At 40.5% G+C, this 22,738-nt stretch overlaps 1 protein-coding gene across 1 annotated transcript in view; it reads right to left on the reverse strand.

Annotated features, from left to right (window-relative positions):
* prex2 (phosphatidylinositol-3,4,5-trisphosphate-dependent Rac exchange factor 2) overlaps window positions 1-22,738 on the reverse strand; it is a 106,446-nt gene that overhangs the window by 21,076 nt on the left and 62,632 nt on the right. The window contains exons 32-38 of the mRNA XM_061064592.1: window positions 22,120-22,217; window positions 21,841-21,987; window positions 19,451-19,553; window positions 19,156-19,299; window positions 18,943-19,057; window positions 8,431-8,497; window positions 7,337-7,527 (exon numbers count right to left, since the gene is read on the reverse strand). Of these exons, the coding sequence (XP_060920575.1) occupies window positions 7,337-7,527; window positions 8,431-8,497; window positions 18,943-19,057; window positions 19,156-19,299; window positions 19,451-19,553; window positions 21,841-21,987; window positions 22,120-22,217 (865 nt within the window). The remainder of the gene's footprint in view (window positions 1-7,336; window positions 7,528-8,430; window positions 8,498-18,942; window positions 19,058-19,155; window positions 19,300-19,450; window positions 19,554-21,840; window positions 21,988-22,119; window positions 22,218-22,738) is intronic.

Here is a 22,738-nt window from a genome sequence, read left to right on the forward strand (position 1 = left end):
ATCCATCACCAGAACAACTTGCTAAAGCTTGTTTTCTACCCAGCTTACTTAGCCAGAGTGCAACTCGCTAGCTAACGTTAGCTAGCGAGTTGCACGTTAGCTAACGTTAGCTAGCTTTGTGGATAAATATCAATTTATCTTCACCAACTTCACAGAAAATTATCAGTTTCACATTTTTTGTGAGTTCACTGTCATAACATGACTGGATGAACCACATGGCATAAAAACCTGATAAACTCTTAAAAGAAACATCAAGTTTGCTTACCTTAAAGGCCGCTCCTCATCTCCCTGCTGTCTGTCTGCAGCTCACAGAGCTCACGCGAGGGGGAGGGGGAGGGGGGGCGGGGCGGCGGCTCGCGGCGCGGGAAAACTTCACTTTGTAGGAGTTGAACACAAGATGTTGAATTATCTTTCTATCATGACCACTTTCTTTTAGTTGATTTTAGATTGATCAATTTATTGAATGAGTTTGTAATTTGTGTTTAGTTTATAAATATTCAACAGTGACTATAAGATATAAATAAATAAATAAATAAATAATACAGGCAACAGTTCACCCCTATAGGATTGATCAATTAACCTACAGTATATTACATAGGTACACCTGCTTGTGTGTCCATAGTGATGGCAAAAGTGGGTTGGGAACAGCAAGTGTGCTCTTGTAAGTCCTATCTCCTCAATGACAGATCTTCCTCTTGCTGACTGATCACTGATGATTCCCCCATTGGAGACCTGGATGCTAATCCCATATGTTACTATCATGCACATGTGCATTGATGAAATGATGATGATGACTTTACCTGCACCTGCTTTCACATAGCACATAGCCTACTGTATGTACAGGCTACCTATTTAAATTATACTGTGTACAATTTTCAGAATCAATCCAATTTGAATCAAAGCATTTATTGTCATATGCACAGTTAAAACCAAGTTTCCCTGTACAATAAAATTCTTACTTTGCCTTCCATTCTGAATGCCATTCAAAAGACAATAAAATAAATTAAGATATTTGGAGAGCTAAAGAAAAGTATCAGAAGAACACAATAGTCTGTGTACAATATATACTATACAATATCAATATACAATATACAGTAACAGCAACTAATATCTGTGCAAAGTCTGTCTGTGATTATGCAGTACTTGTGGAATTGTGTAATGTATTCAAAGTGAAGCTTCCTGTATGGTGAGGTGGGTTAGGGTTGAGGCAGGGGTAGTGGATTAGATCTATGGATCAGTCTGATGGCCTGAGGATAAAAACTGTCCCTCAGCCTAGAGGTCCTGCATCTTTTGTACCTTCTGTCAGAGGGCATACGTGTGAAAAGCTTGTGTTGCGGTTTGGTGGAGTCTTTGATGATGATGTCCTGCAGAGATGGTAGGGGCACCCTGACAATCCTCTCAGCAGTTTTTACCACTCTCTGCAAGCATTTGTGGTCCATGTCGATGCTGTTCGCCATACCACACAGTGATGCAGCTGGTCAAGATGCTCTCTATGATGCAACTGTATAAGCTGCTGTTGTGTCGATCTTCTCAACTATCAATACACAGTTTATAATACACCTGTTGAATCTCCTTACAGTATATATCTGATAGTGGTAACAGCCAACAGTCTCTGTGTTGTGTTTTGATGTTGGTGGTGGACTAATGGCTGACAGTTGGCCTGTTAACTCTAACAAAGAAGCACAGACAGCTCCAATGTCGATGTCCAATTACACAAAGACGCTACTGATGCAGATGGATAAGTACACATAGATAATCACTCTGGATGTCAGTACAGCTGCTGTCTCTCTCAGATAGGCTATGAATATTAACAGGTTTTCATTTAACATTATAAAGTGGATAGCTCATACCAAGCAATCTGATTGGTTGTTAGCCGTGCTATAATACCTGTATATCATGGTAATGACATCTAATTCCTTTACACATTTCAGTATCACTCCACGTTGTTTAACCCTGTCTGCAGTGTTGGAGGAGGCTCGTGGGCGGTGGGCCAACAGGACTAACAACAGAGTTAGCAAGGTTGAAAACCGGTTTGTAGTCGGATGGGGTGACTGCTTAAGGAGCAACACAACCAGAGCTTGCCCTCGTGAGCCTTCCCACGCTGCCGGACAGGGACAAACTCTGCAGCAGTTGCTGAGATTATGCTAGTCTGCAGCTAAAGTTATCTGGAGTGGCCGTGATATCTAACGTAGCTTAGTGGCAACATCTCTCTAGAGACACCCTGTCTGCAACAGCAGAACAGTCAACACAAGCCATTGTACCTTATATAATTACTAAAACATATTTCAAGCTTGAGAACTGCATCTGCCATATAAAGAAACATATACCATTTGCATCTATTCATGTACATCTAGTGTAGTTATTATGACAGTGAGCAAAGCAATTGGCTTAATTTTAAACACAGAGGTCAATTGAATTAGTCTCTTTTGCTTCACATACATTTTTTGTTAAATCTATAACAAACCATTCTATAAAATACTATTGGTCCATGTGAGCACCTTTAAAAACACAACTAACTAACTAACTGCGATTTATGAATGATTTACTGTCAATGCCATTTATGCATACCAGCTGCAATGCTTAGTAGGGTTTGGAGAAGTAGGCTGACCATGGTAATGGTAGCCACATGCTACCAATACCTTGCAATGCATAGGAATGTACATTTACTTAGCTAATTATGCTAACATTGGCTACACAGAAGTGTGAAAGGATTAGGAATTTCCTAATTTACAGTGTAAAAAGTAGCTCCACAATTACACTGAACATGAGCAAAGGTTACATACATGCTATTGTAGTGCTAGTTATATTGCTTTTTTCTTGTTTTTCACTGTGAGGAAGTGGTACCAGGATGCCATGTTGAATGTGAGAACTGTTTTGACAAGTGACTGGTATACTGTTGTCAAAATGTCCTTTCTGACATGAAAACCTATGTATGAGGATATAGCCTTCTTTATACAGCCAACCCAAGGAGGGATTTTCCCTGTATCCCTATTATATACATACAAATTGTGATTTTTAAAATATGTGATGCAAGAATATGATATCAGGAGGTAGAAAACTGTAAACTTTTGTTGTGTACAAACTATGACACAAAGGGGCTGAAATGGCCATAATTTATATAATTATTTGGAAATGCAGGCATGGTAATACAACTCAAAATAAAACAAATATATTATATAATATCCATTATAATTATACTATAACTATATATATATATATATATATATATATATCATAAATGTATATATCTTTATTATCAGGCAAAATGCAGGCTACCTATAGCTCATAACTTGCTTCTATATCTATCTATCTATCTATCTATCTATCTATCTTTATTATCAGGCAGAATGCAGGCTACCTATAGCTCATAACTTGCGTCTATATCTATCTATCTATCTATATTTATTATCAGGCTAAATGCAGGCTACCTAAAGTTCTTGACTTGCTTCTCTATCTATCTATCTATCTATCTATCTATCTATCTATCTTTATTATCAGGCAAAATGCAGGCTACCTATAGCTCATGACTTGCTTTTCTATCTATCTTTATTATCAGGCAAACTGCAGGCTACCTATAGCTCTTGACTTGCTTCTCTATCTATCTATCTATCTATTTATCTTTATTATCAGGCAAAATGCAGGCTACCTATAGCTCATAACTTGCTTCTCTATCTATCTATCTATCTATCTATCTTTATTATCAGGCAAAATGCAGGCTACCTATAGCTCATGACTTGCTTCTCTATCTATCTTTATTATCAGGCAAAATGCAGGCTACCTATAGCTCATGACTTGCTTCTCTATCTATCTATCTTTATTATCAGGCAAAATGCAGGCTACCTATAGCTCATGACTTGCTGCTCTATCTATCTATCTATCTATCTATCTATCTATCTATCTATCTTTATTATCAGGCAAAATGCAGGCTACCTATAACTCATGACTTGCTTCTCTATCTATCTATCTATCTTTATTATCAGGCAAAATGCAGGCTACCTATAGCTCATGACTTGCTTCTCTATCTATCTATCTATCTTTATTATCAGGCAAAATGCAGACCGCCTATGGGGTCCTAGACAATTACACACACATCCACTAGGGGGCGATGAAGAGGGATACACAGATTGGGTGGGGGGGTGGAGTGGGGGGCACACACACACACAGAAAGTCTGAAATAAGTCACTTTTAGGGACTTCGGAGATTTTAAGAAAAAAACACATTTTGGGGCGTGCTGAATACAATAGAATAGAAATCTAATTGGGGACGGTGGTTTTGGTCCCCAAAGGGAACGGCGTCCCCAAACAACTGGTGTGTGTGCTGGTCAAAGTCCCCAATTTCGACTTAAGTAAGAGCACACACACACACACACACACACACACACACACACACACACACACACACACACACACACACACACACACACACACACACACACACACACACACACACACACACACACACACACACACACACACACACACACACACACACACACACACACACACACACACACACACAGAGGAAGACGGCAGTCTGTGGATAAATCCTCAGAGAGCCAGTGACAGGTGTCGAGGCTGCTGGTGACCTTTCTATGATAACAAGCTGCACTAGTAGATTGATCCAGAGCCTTTTCACCGTAAATTGAACTGTCCAAAGTTGTGAGCCTTGCTTTCATTGTGTAACATTGCCATGAGACTGCTAAGACATCTGAGCTGTTTGTTTAATATCGCCTTCCCTCGTGGTCAAGTTTAACTCTCGCTGATAAGAAAATGTATAAAAGAAACTAGTACATGAGGGACTTAACGCTGCCAGGAGCCATAACTTTGCCTCAATCAGATCAAGATTTAAAAGGCCCCTTGAGTTCCAGTTACATAACTTTAACAGCGTAACATAAAGTGATAAAAGCAATGAACTCAACAATCATCTACCATATGTGCACAAAGATGTCCACCCAAGAGTATTTTCAGAACCCATTTTGAGCTTAAAGGAGAAAGGGGGGAGAAAAGAGTCACCCACAGAGTTTCTTTAAATATCTTGTCAGCTGGAGCAGGATGAAGGAGCTGCAAGAAATCTGAGGCTGCACGGTTTCTCTTCTCATTAGGGCTGGTGAGATAGTAAGAGGTGATTTACACCCATCTGTTTCATGTTGTTCCAGCTCATATCCCATTTACACTCCTCCTGAGCCAAGTCAGTACAGATAAAAGAGAGAGGGGGAAAGTGAGAGCGACGAACAGATAGGAAGAGAAAGATTGACAGAGAAGATGCAGACAGAAAAGGAATGGACTGAACAATTTGACTCAAAGAATTAAAACAAGGGCAGAAATGTCAAGTCTTTAAGCAAGTCAGCAGCTCGATATGAGTTAGTGATACTGTCCTCTGTGAGGCACAGGCTGAATCCTCCACTGTTGAAAGATGAAGACAATGTGGAAGTGCAACATGTCATGAAAGTGTTTGCTTGTTTATTACATTTAATGGGGTATGGTTGTTTTAAGTGACAGGTGACATGAACTCAGCCAATGAAAACCCCAAAATGAACCCCTCAGTCATGTTTTTGGTGGGATCATTTCAGTCAAAATTGGACATATGGCTTTCTGAGTTGTTTATGACGCTCACAAGCCGTCCAAGAAGTCTGTGCTCGAGCTTTGTTTTTTTGTAGGTGAAATTCTAGTATTAATGTCAGATAATTTTACACTACATAGCAGGTGTACTGCACTCCCCATACCTGGCTTGTTAGCCAAGTCTTTATTGTACATTTATTGACTCATCAGCCACTGCATAGGAGTCAGGATTATTATTGTAGGCCATTACCAGAAAGATGGCAGCAGACAGTAGTGATGAGAAGACGTAACATGGGAAGTCTTGGTAGCAGCCAAATGCCGAGCTTCAGGCTTAATTTAGGAAGCATATAAACCAATGGGTGATGCCACTGGAGCGACGTGCATTACATAAACAGTCGATGGTCTGACTGTGGACTCTCCTTTTTTCCCCTCTCTAAAGGTTTCAGTGTGGCTGATGGACAAAGTAACAAAAGAGAAAAGAGGAGCTAAGAGAAAAGAGGAGCTGCAAACTGCTGAGGCCCCCAAAAATATCTTGCTTTCACTGTTATTAAAACTCATCCATCAAGTCAACTAATCCAATCAATAGTGCCTGAGAAGGCTGCCACACTGATAATGCAATTTCCACATTACTAATCTACTGCCTTGGTTTCATAGGTTTTCAATTATACCAGATTTATTTTGTGTGCTCTCCATTTACATGAGAAATATGGAAAATCATTTTGTTTGACATTTTGTTGTTTGGAATTATAAAGAAAAGCAGTGAATTTGTATTATTTAAATAATATATACGTATTCTGTTAGTAGGAAAGCCTATGTATTAAAACCTTGCTTTTAAAAGCAGATCCTTTTTTGTGGCTTCTTCCATCAGATTTTCTGTGAATCCCATTCATCTTCAGATTTTTGGAATAAAACAGGGTTCAAGCAGAAAGAGAGTTCACAAGTAATCCTACATATGGCAGGAATATTCCCTTTCTCTGTCATGCCTCTATAGCCTGCCTCCTGCCTATCTGTATGAGTTGTGGCCAGTGTGTATACCTGCACAGACACAAACACATATGCATACACACAGGGTGTGTGTTAATAAAGTAGCTGAAGTTATTGCACAGACAGGAACTTTCTATTAGAGCTCAGGCAACCAGGCGGCTCCATCCAGCGCACTTTATCAAGCCATCAGTCACATCCAGCGAACGCATGGACGCTTGTGTGTGTGTGCAGCTGAGACATAAAGATATGGAAACTGTCACAGGGTAAAGGAAGAGGGGTATCACGGAGATGGGTGGGCGGGTGAAGGGAAAGAGCCGAGTAAGAGATTAAAGATGAAAGCTGGAGCCGGGGATCAGGGGTGACAAACGATCAGGATATTTCTGTCCTCATGCACTGATGAATGGAGCCCCCAGCAGCAGGTGAATTAGGAAGCCATATATAGAATTAAATGAAAATGGAAGTAAGTGACCTGTCTCCTTCCTGCGCGAAGGCCTGAGAAACAATGGGCCTGATTAACTCAAATATCCTGCTATTAATTAATGCAGAGAAATGTGTATAAACAGAAAACCCTGACAGAGAGGAGTGCAGAGTTCTCATAAAATAGCAGTGTAGACTGGGGATAAAAGAATGTGCATAAAACCCAGCTGGTAAAATGGGTAAAGGTGAGAAGAGTGTTATGCAGAGGAGATGAAAGTGAAACTGCAAAAAGAGCTGTCTAAAGGAGGGAAATGATAAGCAGGAAGGTATAATTTTACTGGAGGCGGTTCACAGGGTATATGTGTCAACACACTCACCGGTGAACACCGCTGTTGCACATGACGATGTGTGTGGCTCCCAGACGCGAGCAGAGCTCAGAGGCCACAGTAAGCAGTCCAACTCCAGAAGCCCCGCAGGCGGTGTACTGACAGGCAGCAGTTCTGCGACAACTGATAAAACTCTCCATCAGCCGGTAGAGCTCCTCCATGGCGTTAAGGGGACGCATCAACTGGGCAGAAACAAAGGGAGGGGGATTAGTGAGGGGTTAACAGGGGTGAAGAAAAAGAAAAAGAAAACACAGCCAACCGCTTATGAGCAAAGCAGTGCATAAAAAGAGTAGATCTGTAGATCGTCACGTGCGTTTGGGACTGCCTTCTTACAAAAACCTTACTGTACAGCTTCCTGGTGGAGTGTATGGGTAGTTTAAGTTCATTCCAATACAAAAGAAAATTTAAAAAGGTTGACCAAAAGAGCGTAGAAGATCATTTGACGTAGACATGTATTGGTTTGTGAACCCGCTTTGGAAATCTTAAGTTTCACATTTATGCCTTCGCCAATGTTTCTTTCGACCACAAGGTGATGCTTTTTGAAGAAAGAATTGATATACGCATCGTTACATGTTGGTCCTGATTGACAGGCATCCACACATTTCTTATACAGATAGCCATGCACTAAATCGTACTCTGCATTATTGTCTATTTTAACCTTAAATGGTGCCTTGATTTACATAATTGACATCATGCTGTATTGATGAGGACATTGAGATCATAAACTCAAAAGGACACCGTTACTTATGAAAGAAAGGACTCTGAAGTCGGGTCATTTTCATACAGTCAGGCATCTTTTGAAACAAGGATAGATGCCCCCTGCTGCCAATTATACAGAATGCACTTCTGAATTTATTTCTCTTATGATACCAGGGGCAACATCAAGTCTTCTGAGGCATCCTACAGTTAACAGGTATTTGTTTCAGCTTTCTTTTTCCACTAGTTTTATTCGTCAATTGGTTTAGCATTTTTTTACATATACATGCACTTCCACAACACAGCATCTAGATGTAGCCAACAATCATGCTGTCCATTTTTCCATGGTGTCATGAATGCAGCCTGCGGTTACATGAAGATGGTCTTACCTTATCTATGAGGGCAGCTTTGGGTGCAGAGCTGGGTGGCATGTTGGACTGATCCAGGTAGAAAGCCCTAGGGGAGAAACAAATACAGTTAATCTAATCCGGTATCAGCATGAAGCTGGATGAAAAAACAGAGTCCATCAAGAAGTTAGAAAACAAAGGCGAATGTATTCAACAAACATACACAAGTTGAATCTCCTGCTCAAAAAACACACAACGGCGTCATTTCCCCTGCATCATTAGATCATCATAACACTGTCTGCCTTTCTGGGAAAAGTAGGCCACCTGCTCAAAATGGAGCTCCACCATCTGACTATCAATCATGAAAGTAACTTGGGCCCAGCTCAGCAGAAACACAGAATAAGCATCTTCTGTCCTGGGCATCCCTCCAAATGCCATTGCCTCATTCATTCATGGAGTGCAGTCAATTTGGAGGTGATTTTTCCTGTTTTGTCCACCGGGGGCAGCACTGCACTGGTGTCACTGTGCAGACATAGAGGACGTAGAGTATGCCGCAATGAGTCCATCCGAGGTGGAGTGCTACTGGTGCAAACTCAGCAGTCTGAGACTCCATCAAATCCCAGTAATCCAGCAGTGTGCTCAAAATAGAATCACCACAGCACATTAAACCACTTGTAATAAAATCACATACTCCATTAATTATTGCCAGATGGGATCGTTATGTACAACACACTGGCATCCATACAGTACACATTTCTTATACTGGTGGAGCTGGAGGGGGGGGGGGGGGGGTCCCGTTTTAGAATTTCAAGGAGGGAGATTGTTTACAAGAGTGAGTGAAACGGGGCTAATTCATCTGCATTCTCTCTGATTAAAACCAGGACAAGGAGGCATTCATTATGAGTGTGGTAACTGACAGACATGAGACATGAGTAAAGTTAGCACGACTCTGATTGAAGATTTTACTGTAATTTTATATAAACACACACACACAACAATAGGTATATACCTTAACAAACTAGGACACATCTCCTCAACTTGGAAAAGGCCCTTCAGCCTCCACGTGACCGCCCTTTTCTTCATCCATTTAGGCTAATGACGCTGTGCATCATGCTTAAAACAGCTCGTCTCCAGTTCACTCGTATAAATCTGTTCTGATTCAGATGAGTAACCTGTCCACTTTGTGTCTCACTTGTTGAAGCTTTCCAGGTATTTAATCCCATCTGGCAAATTATCCTTTAACCTTGTGTTGAGTGCTACTAAATGACTACGAGCTGCGTTTGCTAAGGGTTCAGATGGAGCTAACAGCCCATGTAATTGGTTCAAGATGGCCCTTTCATTCACATGATGCTCACGCTAGTCTGCGTGTTGCATCGCATCGCGGTGTCGAATACACACCTCTTCAATTCCTCGATGCAGAGCCCGTAAGAGAGTACATAACGACTAATCTCAATGGTGGGTAACAAGATGGTGTTTAGTTGAGGCGACAGTTGAAATCTCTACATTTTTTGATAACCTCATTAAGGTTTCTAGAGTAAAACACCTGGCAGCCACATTGTGTTTGTGTGTGTGTGTGTCTGTGTCTGTGTGTGTGTTTGTGTAAAATCCTGTCCGTGTAAGCGTGTGTGGTGTTGCTGTGGAAAAACAAACGCCAGCACTTAAGTTTGATCCAGAAGTTTCCAAACAAAACATCAATCTTTTTACAGGTCAAACAAAAAAGAGAACTGAGATTCAGTGAAGCGATTAAAAAAAAAAACAATGAATCACACAAAATAAATATATTGGAAATCAAACCTTGCACTGAATAGTTCCCATTCTAGTTTTAGGTTTGTACCATTATCCGTCTATGTCAACTGTGCTGTGCGAGGCCACTCACCCTTTTCTCTCTCTTTCTTATCGGTCAGCTGCTCAGGCTTCTATCTTAAAGGTCTATAATAGAATCAGTTTTATCTGCAAAACTCCACTTCATCTGCACGCATTTGCTTATCTGTTGCAGACTAAATAAAAGCACCTTGTCTTGACCTTGCGCAGAAGAAAGGTCACTGATTATACCGTCCTCCTGTTGTAAAAGTCGTTCTAAAAATACCACAGCTTGAGCAGCGGCAGTGCTGCCTCTCCTGGAGGTCCCTAATGACAAAATAATAGGAGTCAGACTACAAGTGATGTGTGGTTTAAAGAGGACCTGCAGTACATCTGAGCTGATGGTGTTTTCTCTAAGGTCTGGAAACTGAGCACCTTAAAATATTTACTAAGGATGAAAAATTACATTTCTAACGCACACACACTCTCTGCAACCACAATACTAGATACACACCTACATTTTGGAGTCCAAACCAACAGGGAGTCTATTATTTCACAGATTTAAGCTGCTGAAGCACCTGCTTGAATTTAATGTCAGGACATCGAGGGCAAAAATACGCCTTCAGCAAGTTTTTCATTCATTTTTTCTTACTAACTTGTATGAAAGAAAACACAAGATACAAAAATATGAGTTATTCTTATTTGTGTTTGGGTATGACACTGCAATCCAGCTAGAAAAAAACTATCAAGTAGTGTGCATTAATACAAAAAAAGAATAGAAATTGCACAAGGTCTGACGTTTTTGAGTATTTCAATGTCCCAACCCACGCACGCACGCACGCACCTACAAACACACTCAGCCAAAAGATTTTCTCTTTTTTACGTGAGACTCTAATGGAGGACTTGGCTGCAGGCCAGAGATGACCCGCTCTGCGTGTACCTGGTTTTATTTTACTGCTTGATTCTCTTTGTTTCGGCTTTCTTCACGACAACAGGACACTTGAGGCCTTTAACAGCACAGCAGCATTAGCTGTCAGCTGCAGCATCAAAAAAAAAAAGAAAAAGAAGAGGATCTGAAGGCCCAGATGTTTTCACAGGAGCAGCGTGGGAATCCGCACATTAGCATGACATCCTCCTTTCAAAGTAAAACAAAAGGAACAAAAATGGTCCCTGAAATACCTCGAGAGCAGAGTGTCAAAATGAGTCCGTTGATTCGATTTCACATCCGTTCACTCATGAGGACATGAGTAAAGTGTCTGGGATTTATGGCATTATATTTGACCCTGCAGAGGTGCATGCTAGTCCATGTAAATCACTCACACAGCTGTGATGAATGACACTCACCATTATTAAATCCCCCACAATCCCCTACAGTGTGAGGCAGAGCTGCCTGGAGGCTAATGAGGGCCTCCTGAAGCCCTCACATGCCACATGGTGACGCTTCTGCAATGACACCGATGAGATAGTGTGTGTGAAGTGTGTTGGAGGTCATATCCTTACCCCCTGCATCCTTCCTATTTACACTTCCAGGGAAATATTAACGACCGGCTGTACGTCAACCTCAGTTTAACAGGGAAGCAACCAGGAGGAGCAATTTATAATAAATTTAATGTGTGTGTGTCAGTAGATATCTTTACATTTTAGGGGTTTAGAAAAAACGTAAAAACATGCTAACATTTTTTTAAAAAGTCAATGAAAGCCAGGGAACAAATGTCTTAGCCTCTACAGCAGAAAGTAGATTAGTATTAATGGGGTCTTGGTGTCAGAATGAGCCTATGATACATTATGGCTAAATCAATGTCAATGAATACACATGCTGTTACTGCATGTAATGAAAATGAAAAAAGGGAACTGGTTTTTAATGGTGAACAAATTTATGACACAAAAGTAGATGCAAAGACGTCTTGGCCTCTTGCAAAGGTGTTTATTTATTTATTTTTTTACTCGCCAAAAGATGAGTCAAAGTCATTATTGCAGTTGGAGGATAAAATCAAAGGGGAATGATAAAAAAGAACCTGACTCCCTGGTGCTCAGACTCACTAGGCTGTATTAGACGGGGTTCAGTGCACACTAGCTGGAGCAGAATGAAGCCCAGCTACCATCGTCAGTGCTCTGGTGGATTGGGACTTCCCTTTGCCGGTGCTAGGGCTGAACCATTTTCATCACTTCCTAAACTGAAGGAACGCGGAGAGAATATGAGCTGTTTTTGTCTCGGAGAAATAATAGAAGACCAAATTGTTATTGTTTCCCTGTTGAAACTGGAGAGTTATCCATAATTAGTTACGATTCAGTGAGGACAAACTAAAATGATTTCTCTTGTTACAGACACACTGTCATCCGAGAAATACTCGTTTTAGCAACCTTGCTGCGCTGCTGCATTATTGTTTTTTTGGAAACCTTACAATGCTCATGGAAGATGAGGAAACTTGCGGCAGCATCTATTCCTATAGAGCACCAGTCATTGCTGCATAGCTTCACCCATGGGAGGAGACAGATTCCATCAATTACACGAGGCAGCATTGTTGTTTGAGCTACAGATTTGTGGCGGTGTTGTGAAACGGGAGCACAGTGGAGGAATGCTGAATAAGTTGAACTCGTGTCGCACTATTTATTGTCTCATGTCCAGATCAGTATATATTGTGGACGTGTCCTTGGAGAATAAACATCGTGATTCATTCACAGCCTGACATCTAGCTTTGCGTAAATCACGATGTTTATTCTCCAAGAGGTGGAATAAATGGATGTAGGAGGATGTTTGTGTCTGTTTGTTTGAATGCATGCAGAAGTAGATATATGTATAGATATGTGTATAGATATGTATGTATACACGACTTTCAAAGCCTTAGACGATGTAGAGCTCATTACCGGGTCAGCAAAAACCTGTACACATGTTTCAACACCATTTTTTTTTATTGTTTTCAATATTGATTCTGCCACCTAGATTTAAATATTGGACATACCAAACTTTCTACCTGACATTATAGTGCACACAAGCATTGGGCTGTTTTTGTTTCCTATTGTATAATTTACCTTAAATAAATTGGCAGCCATTAGAAGAGAGAAGGGGAAAAAAGCCCACGTTTTGGGGGTGGAAGGGACTGAAAGTTCAGTACATCTCTGACACAAGATGCGGCAATTCAGTCTGTATCAGAGCCCTTCCATCTCTTCTTGATATCTTCAGCTTATAACATTTACCATGATGATGTGCATGCAGCACTTTGACTCCTATTATTGACACTTTTAACACTGGGGTCAAATCTCCACAAAGTGAGAGAAGGATCGATCTCTGCGTGCTTTAGCCACAGCGCCACACGGACAAAGGAAGCGGTGAAGGAAACTGTGCTGAAACTGAAACTCTGACCTCGATGCATCAAACATTTGAGCGTTATCAAGAGAGGTGCGATTACCAATTCCCTTTTCGCTGTTCGCAAAGCAAACACTGCCAGCACAAATAATCCAGAAGCTTTGCTGTGATGACTGTTTACCTAACAAAGCATGAAATATTAAGAGGCAATCGTTTTCATCATGAGTTCCATTCGCTGGACAGTGCCATACGTCAAAGATTATTGCTTATCTTTCAGCCACCATGCTCTCATTATACCCTATCTGTCACACTGCGTAGAAGTTTAATATCCACATATATCAAGTGTTTTTTTTTCTTTTTTTGATCAAAGGGACATCTACAATGAGATGTGGAGATTCCACAACTGCTTTGTGATACGATGCCAAACACTTCCTCACTACTGCCAAAACACATTCTAATTAGGAACCAAAGCCTAACGCCTGCAATGCAAGCTTTCTGTGCCAGAAGAAAGTCGTATACGTCTGCCAGCACTTCCAGGTTACTGTTACACCTGAAGAAAACAATATACAGACATGATGCACACGATACGGCTGAAGACACCATGCTATACATGCCACTCTCATTCCAATGCTGTACATGTATGAACCAAGAGTCCTACATCAATACCAAGGCTGCATGCCAGAGGAGAAGTTTTTTTTTATCAATAAGAGTACATTTAGATGAAACCACAAGCCTGCAATAATCTCTCCCTTTGAATTATACATTTGCAGACTCTGCTCTGGTTCCCCCCTCGCCACTCTGCACTCTTCCTCCTTTGCACTTTCTCATCCTCAGCCCATCATCCTCATCCGTCCCCTGAAATCCCCTCCCATCTTTCCAACCTGCTCTGGCGATCTGCATTCCCCTCTCAATTTCCTCTCTTCCGTTCTCACCAAGTCCTAAAGGAAAAGAGTGTTTCTTTTTCGGTGCATTTTATTTCTCGTCTTTTTTTTTATATGTTGCATTCCTCTAGTCTACTCCGAAATACCTGACTGTATGGTAAGCAAAAGTATTGCAGTTTGTAAAAGAAAATGTATATACAAAAACTTTAAAAAAAAAAAAAAACTCCCAACTTTTGACTGACAGGAACCTGCAATAGATTTCCACTACAAAAAGGCTATGACTTACTGTAAACTGGAGCATGTCAGGTTTTCAATCCTTCTCTTCCTAAATGCACCTGTCAGCTGAGATGGTTTATGAAAGATTGAAAATGTGGCTGCGTGTTCTGCCTCTAAATACTGCTGACTCCTGTGGCAGCAGCCATGTGCTTGAGATTTGGCTCGGAGAGTTTGATGTTTTACAGGAGACTCGAACGACTTCATGAAGCACTATGGGTTTACTGTATAACGCTGTGGGTATGGGGACAGCTTGAGTCGGAGACGGCGAGGCTGCTGGGAAATCTTACAGGAAGCCTTGCAATGTTTTTTTTTTTTTTTATTACTGCTGTGAGCAAGTCAAAGGCCCAAAAGGTGCTAAGCCAAATGCGCCAGTAGATGAGTAAAACAAAAAACTAACATGAATTCTTTAAGAGCAAAAACAAACCAAACATGCTTTCCTTTGCTTCTGAACTTCACTACGAAACACACGACATTACCAAACAAATACACATTCGCAAACACTCACACACAAACATGATGCATCCACAGAGAAGCATTTTTCATTTCAGTAGAGTTCTAGAGGTTCCTAACATAATGAACAATGTTCCCTCTTCAATTTATTTTAATATAAATTATCCCAATACCATAATTTATGCAAAAAAAAGCTCATTTTAATCAACATCTTCATTATTTCTCCTCATGCATGACTAATAGTTAGAAAATCCCAAGCACATCAAACTTTAAGGGCTCCCAAACGCATGCAGGGGTCTTGAGGTGTGGATGGGAAAGTGTTTGGGGTTTTGACGACATGAAAACGTGCCCTGCAGTTCATCCAGTTCACTATTGCGTGTTCTGTTCTGTTTCTGTCTGTCAGTGAGTCTCTGGCTAGTGTGGGTTTAACCCAACACTGCCGTGGCAGAGCTCCAAGGATAACGAGGTGCCTGAGGTTAGAGCGCTGCGACGAAGACAGGAGTGACATCACGGGCTGGTCTGTGGTCAGCCGACAGAAACATGGCAGCCACGTGAGAGACAACTGCCTCTAATAGAACAGCAATGGAGAGAATGTAGTCACTGAGTGCTGAAAACAAACTGGGAATATTTTCATTTACTACCATTTATACATGGAAATCCTCTGAGTGGGAAAAAACAACTTGTTCTGATCAAAGACATTATTACTGGTAGTGTTCATGGTTCTATTCCACTTGCACATGATTGACTAAGAACATGTTGAAATTAAAGAGCCACTTTGAATTATATGCACCACAGCTAACAGCTGAAGTGATTGGTTGATGAATCCATTCAAATATACTATTATTACTGTTGTTTTACAAGCAAAATCAACAAAGATTTACTAATTTAAGCCCCTGGAATGTGAATATTGTCTAATTGTCAAAACTTTCTGTTATATATTTTGATAAAAATGACATTTTTAGGTTTTGGACTGTTGTTACTACAGTAAAACTTTGTTTCCACCAGTCTGTCTGTTTCAGTTTGGCTCAGTTTGGTAGGCATAACCCTTATCTTTTTGCGTTTCCACAAGGGATCCTTTAAGCAGGATGGCGTCAGCTATGTAACAGCGTGACATCATAGCAGCGCTACACAATGTAACCTGCCAATAGATTCAACGAAGAAGAAGAACGCGACACAGTAAACAAGTCCAGCAGGCAGACAGCAGGAGGCCAGAAAAAAAAAACCTCTGAAGGGTTCAGAGAGCTGATTGGGTTTAAAAAAAATAATAATTCTACAGTTTGGGGCAACAACAAGTCAGAACAGGAAATTTAGAATTGGAGAAGAGCCCAGTCTCACTTCATCTTAGGGGGTTTTGAAGCACACTACCTCTACACATCCCTACCCAGCACCCCCAACGCTCCCCACATCACCGGGCTCACATCTGCTCCGAATTACTGCTGGAGCCTCTGCTGTCAATTCAATGAGACTCTCTCTGAACAGGTCGAACTGTGTAGACATGTACAGTACAACATATATCATACAAAAACACAGGCTAACCTAAATCACATGGAGGATTTCCAGGAGGGTACAGTTTGAAACATTATATGATTTTATTTAGATAACTTCAATAAATAAAAGCTTACACATGCGCACTCACCAAAGTGTGCACATAATAAACCTCTCTCTGGTACCCTTGTTAGATTAGTGACATTTCAGAGACAAATCATGAAGTCCTCGCTGCAGCCGGCAAACAAAGACTCAATAAATTGAAAGAGCTGCCACAAAATGCCAACGCTCCACTATTAGAAGGCTGTGAAATCCCAGAAGATCATGCACACAAACAATATCATTACACAGAGAGATAGAACGACCTGATGCATGTAAAAGATTAAATGAGCCAACGCAATTTAGTGCTGCACCACACAAAAATGAAAGCTTGAAGTGGTTTTCTCTTGTTCAACTAAACACCACGAACAAATTAAAATCCCTCGGCGGGAAGCAGAAAAACAATCTCAGTAAATGAATGCCTTGTTGTGGGCAACAATGTGACACATGACTGCTCAAGCTGCAGATTTCTTACACCGACCCAAAAAGCAGATAGTCCCTAAATAACAAGATAAAGTTTGACTATGAGCTTAATTATCTAATGCACTTGTTTAGTTTGAACAGTCGCCATCGACGGTAGTGAGAAAGAAATACTTTTCAATTGGCTCTGCAGGAGCGGTCTCTCCATTGAACAAGCCTGTAGTAGTCTATAACGTTAAATCATGATGCAGTGGTTTATTGGCCATAGAGACGGAAAAGGGCTTCTATCTGTGAAAACAGAGTGTCCAATTAACAGAACTGAGGAGGATCACTGTGTGAGTGCACTTTTTTTATTCTATAATATTCTCAGCTTGCATCGAATTTGCACAACTTGAAGCTACATCTATTTCCTTCATTAAAGTCTGCCAGATAATAGCAATACATCCTTACAGTGTCTAGTGCATTCACAAGAACTCTTATACTTCTACAAAAAGAATGTTTGATGTGTAATTTAGTATCTGACAAAACACAGTGCCATCTAATATTAAAACTTCATTGATATTCAGACTGCACGCTGTAAAAGTCTGACACTCACTCTTACATTCAGGAGATTAAATAAAAGCAAAGCCTTTATTTTCAACTCCCAGAAGTGACTCTTTCATCAGCTCTCTCAACCTCATTAAATTACCCATGCAGGGGCCAATCACAGAGGGCCGTGGATGTGCTGCAAACCAATGGGGTGTGAGGTAACCGAGTGCAGCAGCTGTACAGAAAGCACTACATCAGCTTCTGGTGACACGCTGGGCACTCTCATCCAATCACGGCCGCCCCTGCTGTGTGTGTGTTCGCAACCAATCATAAAACATTCCCGCTGTGTGCCTCTTGGCCAATCACCTTGAGGCCCTGCTGGGTGTGGAGAGTCAACCCTGACTGTCTGACAGGCTGGGGTGGGGTGGGGTAGTAATGGGTTGTGGTCAGAGAAAAAAACATAAAACTACCTCCTTTGTCTTTTCCAAAACCCTTGTTCTTCCCTCGATGGAAAACTTGATAGGTTTCCTCTCTCATATCTCACCATGAAGTATTTCTTTCTATTCTTAAATACAGTTTTAGTTATCATTATTTTAATCTTTGACAACTTTTACTTTGACCGCCAACATTCTTGCATAAATATCTGAACTTTCCAAACTATCTGTACTATATTAACTCTCTAACATTTTCAAACACAGGATTTTTATTTGAGTTCCTTTCAACACACTTGAAATGAACTATTAATTATTTCTGTTTTGCAACATTGAGCGCTGTCTCCCCACATTATGACTGATGTGCATAAGGCCTGCACGATATGAGAAAAAAACATGTCATGTGCAATAACATTGTTCTATAGTGCCATAATGACATGAAGTGTGATACCGATGTTACAAAGTGCATATCAGCTATACATCACAGTTTGAATGTGTATCACCTGTTTCTTTGTTTTCTGGGATTTTGTTGGAAACATATTTCTCCTGAATCCAAAAATTTTTTTCCCACCACTAAATTGGCACCAATTAATCTGAGGGTAGCTGATAGCTAGCTTCAGATTCATCTGAATGCATGTTATGAAAGCATGAACATTATGACCAGGTTTCTATCCAATAGTTAAAATGTATATTAATGCTGAGTCACAGTTTACTTTTTACCTTCAGTGCATTTGAGACCTTTACTTTGGTGAAGAGGTTGAACTAAAACTACTACTTTATTCAAAGTATTTATACTTTTACTTGATTAAAATGTGTGTAAATTTGCCACTCCTGCTGATATTATATAGAAGTAACAGTAACATCAGTGTGTTGAACATACCTCAGTCTCTTGTAGTACTGTTTGACCTTATCCAGTGATGCAGCATTGATGTGGGCTTGGTATTCTTCCACTGACACGTTGTCTCTATAGTAGTAACCCTCCATACTCTCCAGAGCTACAGAGATATCAAATTAAAGAGTTTAAGTGATAAAGACTCTACATAAACAGTGTTTATGATCGTCTACAAATCATTTTTGAACTCTGCTGGCTTACCTTGTGTAAAGAGCACAGGGTAGATTTTGATGCCTCCACCATTTCTCAGTCTGTGAGGCAGCTGAGAGAAGTAGAAACTCTCAAGGTAGAAGCAAACCTTTAAGGTCTGACGGGTGCCTTCGACCTGGTATGACATGGGCATGTCTGCCACGAGAGAGAGAGAGGGGGGGAGGGGGGAGAGGAGAGGGTATATATTATTTAAATCTCTTTTTTTAAAGCTCAATTTTGTGGTTTTTGAAAAGAAACTAAAAGAAATGCTTCAAAAACAAAAAGTTGATTTCCCTAGTGCACATACTTGCCACCAGAGGCTCCCCTTCAAACTGCTGGAAGTAGAATGTGACCTTCTCCAGGTCGATTAGAGCCACCTGAGTGTCCTCCAACATGGCCTGCTCGTCCGTCTGAGGAGAGAAAGAAAACACGATAGTAAGAGTGAAGAGATGGAGAAAGTTTTCAGTTGCTTTTCAGTTGTAGTTGCTTGTAAAAGCAGCTACACAGAAATCAAATGAAAGAGCAACTTGTTTTCTAAGAGCAAAAGAAGACAAATGTTCTGTTCAACAAAAGAAGATGCTCACAAGCTCCCTTTTGCTCAGGTTTGCACACATGACAGTGCACGTCTGCTCCGTCTGTTTTCTGTTTGCTCGAGGTTGTTTGTGTTTGTTTACATCTTTGATTGTGTGTACGTGTGCAGGTTTTTCCTTTTCAAACATTCACTCAGCATCCTCACACACAAACAACCACATCTGCTCGTGGGCACAGAGATAGCAACTCAAACATTTAAGATCCTGACGCTCTGCACTCCTCACTCTTTTCCTTTTTATTCCTCCACATGCAATGGGATAAATAGGGCAGTGGTGAAAGAGGATTAGGGACCTTTTTTTCTAGAGATACATTTGAAATGGCCCAAAAATGTGACAGAGGAAAACCCGCCGCCCTGCCAAGTGACGCCTGCTGCCTGTTGTGTGTGGGCAAGTTTATCTCAAAGGGCGTCACATAAACAGCCTCCTGACACACACTGCCAGTATTCACAATAAGCCAAACACTTGTGCTTCCTTTCAAGTGGTGCCCCAAACAGGAGCATGGTGTGATTTCACTGAAATCACATGCAGGTACTTTTAGACCTTGTTTTGTTCCACATGGACACTTGAGAGGGAAATGTTTTGGTAAGAAAAGAGAAAGAGAAAGAGAAAGAGAAAGGAAGGAACAGGAAGAAGAGTGGTGAATTCATCTATGACAGAAATAAAAGCTAACAAACCAGGCACATACCAACTGCAAGGCAAACTGCCGGCCAGCTACTCTGCTTTTAATTCAATTTAAATCAAAACTATTTGATAATAGATTGTTTTTAAGTCATTTTCATGACAATATTTTAAGCTTCTCAAATGTGAAAAGTGTATGTTTCTTTGTGTTCTTGTATCCTCAGTGATGGTACACTGAAGATCTTTTAGGGTTGTACTAGTAAGAAAAATGTCATCCATTGACAGAATCATAAATAATGGCCCTATTTTTTTATCCTACATTAAATAAATATTTTGTAATAAAAACAAATCAATGCTGGTTTTAAAGTTTGCACTTCTTAACAAGTTTAAAAAACTGGCATTTCACATTAGTAAATGTCTAGCATTGTTGGTGAGACAGAGAGACAACAGGAGCGCTTCTGGTATCCCTCAAACCACCAGAGCTCACTTTTTAAAAAGTAGAGGAGAACTTGAGACCAAAAAGCATCGGTATAAATAATCCAGGTCCAGGCACTCAGGATGGTTGGAACCATTCTGAGTGCCTGGACCTGGATTATTTTAAATTTTCCTCTACTTTTTTATAGTACGTGAGACCTTGAGAATGATTATACATATACTTCAAAAACAATTGACTACCTTAATTGCATATATTCAGACCTGATGTACATTTTTTCTCAAAAATCCTTGTGGGTGTTTTTATTCATGATTCCTTATTTCATTACATTATTTTAGAATATTATATAGATCTCATATTTGAACTTTTTAAAGGCAATTTTCCCAGCAATGCTTTACAAAAATACATTTTTTTAATAGGTGTGACAATAAACATATTTTATCTCGAATCTTGAAAGTACTGAAAAGTTTGCTTATTTTGAAGTTTCTGGGGTTACTTTGCCAACATCCCCAAACACAGTTCCAGGATAAACAAGAGTCAGTAAAGATGACAGTGAAGCTGTTGTTTGTGGAACATGAGGGAGGCCAGCGGGGGGATCTGTGAATGACGGCTCATCCCAACGATTCACACCACATCCCTGCACAGTCACTGTGGACAGACTGTACACTAAACTCAGCACAGTCTGCTGTTTTTTTTTTAAACATCTAACAGACAGCAACTTCGTATCATCTGTATTAATGATTTTAAGCATAAAAGTTAGATCCCATCGTATTTGCTTTGATAAAGCTCACACACTGATTTACAGAGCAGAGAAACTACACTGAATGTTGCATTATTCATATTCTACAAGCTTCTGTAACCCTGTGGTTTGTTTTTTTAGTAGATTATTTTTTTTAACATTTGGTACTCTATGTTTTCTAGTTTTAATTAACCTTTTACAGCCTGTGCACAACTCCAGGACTGGTCTGAATGCTTCTTTGTGTACACAGACAGACGCTTCTGTTGTCAGAGTGTGTGTGAAAGCAGACTGAGAGATGAAGCGCGCCTGGTTCTCACCAGATTTGGGGAGAGGAGGGACTGGAAGTGGAAGAGAAGCCCAGCGCTGGCAATCTGTTCTAGCCAACGGCGACTGGCTTCCTGGGCCTCCTGGAGGTCCTGGGGGTCAGAGCTGTCTTGGTCTGACTCCCTTCCTACATTGTGAAACTGAGATGACACAAAAAGTGAAAACTGTAAATACTGTGAGGTAAAGAATCAAAGCTATAGAAAAGATATTCTTATTTTTGCTTTAATAAAAGGTGTCCTTCATAAATGAGCAAATTAACTATAAAAAATTACCTGGTTTAGGACAGCCAGCAGGTGCTCCGAGAAGGCACACACTGCTGCTACCAGTGACTGACAGAACACCATGTCCCTTCGCAACTGGATCTCTGAGTCTAGAGAGGACACAAGGAGGTAGTCAGTCTTAAAGACAAGCCATGTTATTAAAAAGAGCTAACAGGAAGAAAAGAAGCAGAAGATGGTAAATGGTTAAACACGTTCTAAACTCCCTACTCCACAGGCCTTCAATAAGATGACAAAAATGTGCTCTGTATTTAATATTGCACCAGGGGGAAAATATGTGAGCAAATAACAGGTATGCGTGAGTGGAAATAATTCTCTGACAGAATTTTCTGAGAAATAGCCCCTTAAAAAGTCGATTAATAATGAGTTCATGAACCTCTCGGAGTGTAATAAAGTGCTATAAAGAACGACTGCAAGCTCTGAAACTTTAAACCAATCCTACTACAATCTAGCTCAGGTTTGAAAAAGTCTACCCTGTTCTCCTTTTCTAAAGACTTTGTAGTTTCTTGAGGTGTGTGGAACACAAGTTGAAGCAAAAATGAATACATACAGTATGTTCATGAGCATCTGCATCTGTTAGTGCAGTGTAAGTCTTTTGGTGTATCTCGTACAT

This window comes from Labrus mixtus, chromosome 19 (assembly GCF_963584025.1).
Source record: "Labrus mixtus chromosome 19, fLabMix1.1, whole genome shotgun sequence".
NCBI lineage: Eukaryota > Metazoa > Chordata > Actinopteri > Labriformes > Labridae > Labrus > Labrus mixtus.